Here is a 3,312-nt window from a genome sequence, read left to right on the forward strand (position 1 = left end):
TTTTTTTTTTCCTTTTCTCATTAAACATTTTCTCTCCTTTCATTTTTCCCCTTCAAACCAAACACAGTGTAGAGGAGACTTATTAAAATTTTGGAAAAGCAACGAAGATTTCCTCGTTAGAGATTAGTGTAACGGAGAAGAGAGGAAAGAAGGGTTAAATAAACTAGGTTTCAAATAAGTTTGAGTTCCTTCTTCCAATTTTCTTTTATTGTTTTGAATAGTTTTAGAATTGGTAGTTTTTTTATGGTAAGTAATATGTTAACTTCTAATTAAATATAGAAGAATTAAAGTGACTTATATTTTATTTTTGAGTGTGATAATTTAAGATCTTAGGTGGAGTATTTTAATAACATGCATATTATTATTGGTCAGGCCTATGACAAATGTGGTGGGCCTGTTTTAAATAGTCTGTTCTTATTGAATTCTTAAAAGCGAAATCTACCTTATATTGTGGAAACATTTAAGATATTGTCATATTGTGGAAATTTCCTAAATAATTTTGCATATAATTGTTAATATACCATCGATATGAATATTTAAGAGTTAGATTTACATATATCAAATACTATCGATATTGAAATTTTAAACATTGGTTTGTAGAAAATATATTTTCCTCATATCTTTCAATTTTTATCCACATTCTAATTTTTATCTACTTTATAATATTTATACAAATATTAAATTTATTATTATAAAAATAATAATAATAAGTAGGTAAACTTGTAACTTGTGACATTAATTTTCTCTAAGAATATGATAAGTAGATTTGTCTAATGTAATTTTGGGCATTGTTTGTTAAATATTAAATTTTTTTTTATTTGCCTTATTATTGGAGGACAATTAAAAGGTGAAAAAAATATCAATAATATTAAATTGATAAAATGTTTTACCAAGCATTAATAATATTTATAAAAAATTGAACAAAAATAAATAGATATTTCTAGAATTTCTATGAAAAATTATGAAAATTTCAGAAAATTTTATGGAAATTATAGATTTTAAACAAAATTGTGAAAAATTTGACATGGATATTATAATGGAAATTTCTATGAAAATTATAAAGAAATATAAAATATTTCAATGGATATTATGAAATTTATATTCGAACAAAAACGGTAAATTTTCTTTTAATTTGATTAAAAAGTGAAAATTTCACCAAAATTTGGTGAAAAGTTTGATATTTTAAACTTATGTATGTATGTTAAGATTATTCATACATAAACAAAGATTGACCAAGCCTACTACAAAATATTAAAAAAACAAAGACTCACCTAATAGACTTAGTTATTGTAATTAGTATAATTCTAGCATTGCCTTTGTGCCTATATATACGCATTCCCATTTCCAAAGCTTACATGCAGTAAGTTAAATTTCCTTATAAACACTCGAAATCAAAGTTGAGAGAGAATCTGTTTTCGTGCTAACTCAAAGAGAAAGAGATGGCACCCACTGTGTTCGGCAATCCCATCACTGATGAAACTTTGAAGGCACTGCCTGAATATGCAAACAAGGAAATAACCCCAAAAGATAGGGCAGAAGTTGCTCTGAGTCGGAAGCTTCCGCCGCCAGATTTTCCTGTAAATGTGTTTGGGTATATTTATAATGCTACCGGACAGACCTTAAAATTAGCTTACGATCATGATTGGTCCGGTCACGTTGATGAATCCTTACCATACCCTCAAAATATTGAAAATGGGCAGTGGGGATCTTTTAGGCATATTGGAGATCATACACCAGGTATATTGAGTCCGCGGCTATCAACTGCTGCTGTTGTTTATATTGCAAGTGGCGATCTCCCTGGACGTCTCTGTAAGTGGGTTTTGGCATGGGACGCAGGAGTTTTTGCTCATAATAACAAGGTAATTTTTTATTTAATTAATATGTATTATTTATTTATTTTGTAAATGCATATTTATTTCAAAAGTTTCATCATAGACTTTGTTAGGTTTAATTTTTGTTTCGCTTTAGGTCCTTTTGCTTGTCAAACTTCAGTCAATTCATATGTGCATGGGGAGGGGTTAAACATAATAGCACCATTCACGCTTCTCTGTTGTCTGAGGAACTGGATTATATATTTTACACAAAATACAATTTTTAACATTTTTTGTTTACATATACCAAAAATAATAATAATAATAATAATCATTTGCCAAGGCCGACCATGATATTTCTTTTTATTGACTAATTCTCTTTTAAAACATCTATAACTCAGAAAAAATGCAAAACTAATGGGGATAAAGTAAAAATTTTCATTCTTACATATTATTGTTGTTATTATTATTAGCCATTCTCATTCAATTATCCAAGCCAGCTTACCAAAAAAAAAAAAAAAAAAAAAACTAATAAATTATTATTATTGTTATTATTGTTGTTGTTGTTGTTTTATTCCAAAAGAAGTATTTCTTAGTATACTTTAATAGTTTTATAAGACCATAAGATTATGAATTTACCAATTATGTTTTCAACAAAAATTAATTTGTATACTTGTTTAGGCCTTCACTATGTTCGAAGAGCCTCAAATTGTTGAAGAGAAACAGAACTGGGAAGCTCTTCGACAAAAACTGCTTAATTCCGGTCACGAGAGCACTGACGCTGCCTATGGATTCAAAGCAACTGTGTCAATCACCGATGGCAACACTCCAACATTCCATGCCACAATTACTTTGGACCTGCCGTTGGAAAATGCATGAACCATATATAGCATATATTTGATCGCATTCCAAGAAATGATTAATTATAAGAATAAGGGTGTGAGATAATCATCCATTTGATCGCATTCCAAGAAATGATTAATTATAAGAATAAGGGTGTGAGATAATCATCCATAGTGTGTGAAGTTACATTTTCTGAAGGATTTCAAAGTTCACCTTATGATATTGTACTTTATTATAGGATGACTTTGAAGAATAAAATATAGCTATAAATAACATTATTGTGTGTTTAGAGACAGCCATCTAAAGTGTGTTTGCTTATTCTCAAAATTAAAAATAAAGTGTCTTTGCTTTCCCAAGTTCCATCATGTAACATTTTTTTTTTTTTTTTTGAACAATCCATCATGTAACATTGTTTTACTTTTTTTGAACGTATATGGTCAAATAATGTTAATATTATTGTTATGTTAGTAAATATGGAAATCAAATATTGTATACCTTAATCTATCACTAATTCTACCCAAATCAATTTTGTTAACTTATGAACAATCTGAAATGTGGCAAATAATAATAATAATAATATATATTTTTATTATAAAAAATAAAAATAAAAATAAAATTTTTTTATTATTTTAAATATTTTTAACAAAAAAATATAAGT

General features: G+C 27.5%; 1 protein-coding gene across 1 annotated transcript; it reads left to right on the forward strand.

Moving 5' to 3' along the window:
- Window positions 1–1,360: 1,360 nt before the first annotated feature.
- LOC125421958 (23 kDa jasmonate-induced protein) lies at window positions 1,361–3,010 on the forward strand. The gene is made up of 2 exons (XM_048472236.2): window positions 1,361–1,859; window positions 2,493–3,010. Exons 1-2 carry the CDS (start codon window positions 1,440–1,442, stop codon window positions 2,688–2,690), a joined length of 618 nt encoding a protein of 205 aa, XP_048328193.1. The 5' UTR covers window positions 1,361–1,439; the 3' UTR covers window positions 2,691–3,010.
- Window positions 3,011–3,312: the final 302 nt, after the last annotated feature.

Source organism: Ziziphus jujuba, chromosome 4 (genome assembly GCF_031755915.1).
Source record: "Ziziphus jujuba cultivar Dongzao chromosome 4, ASM3175591v1".
NCBI classification, from domain to species: Eukaryota; Viridiplantae; Streptophyta; class Magnoliopsida; order Rosales; family Rhamnaceae; genus Ziziphus; species Ziziphus jujuba.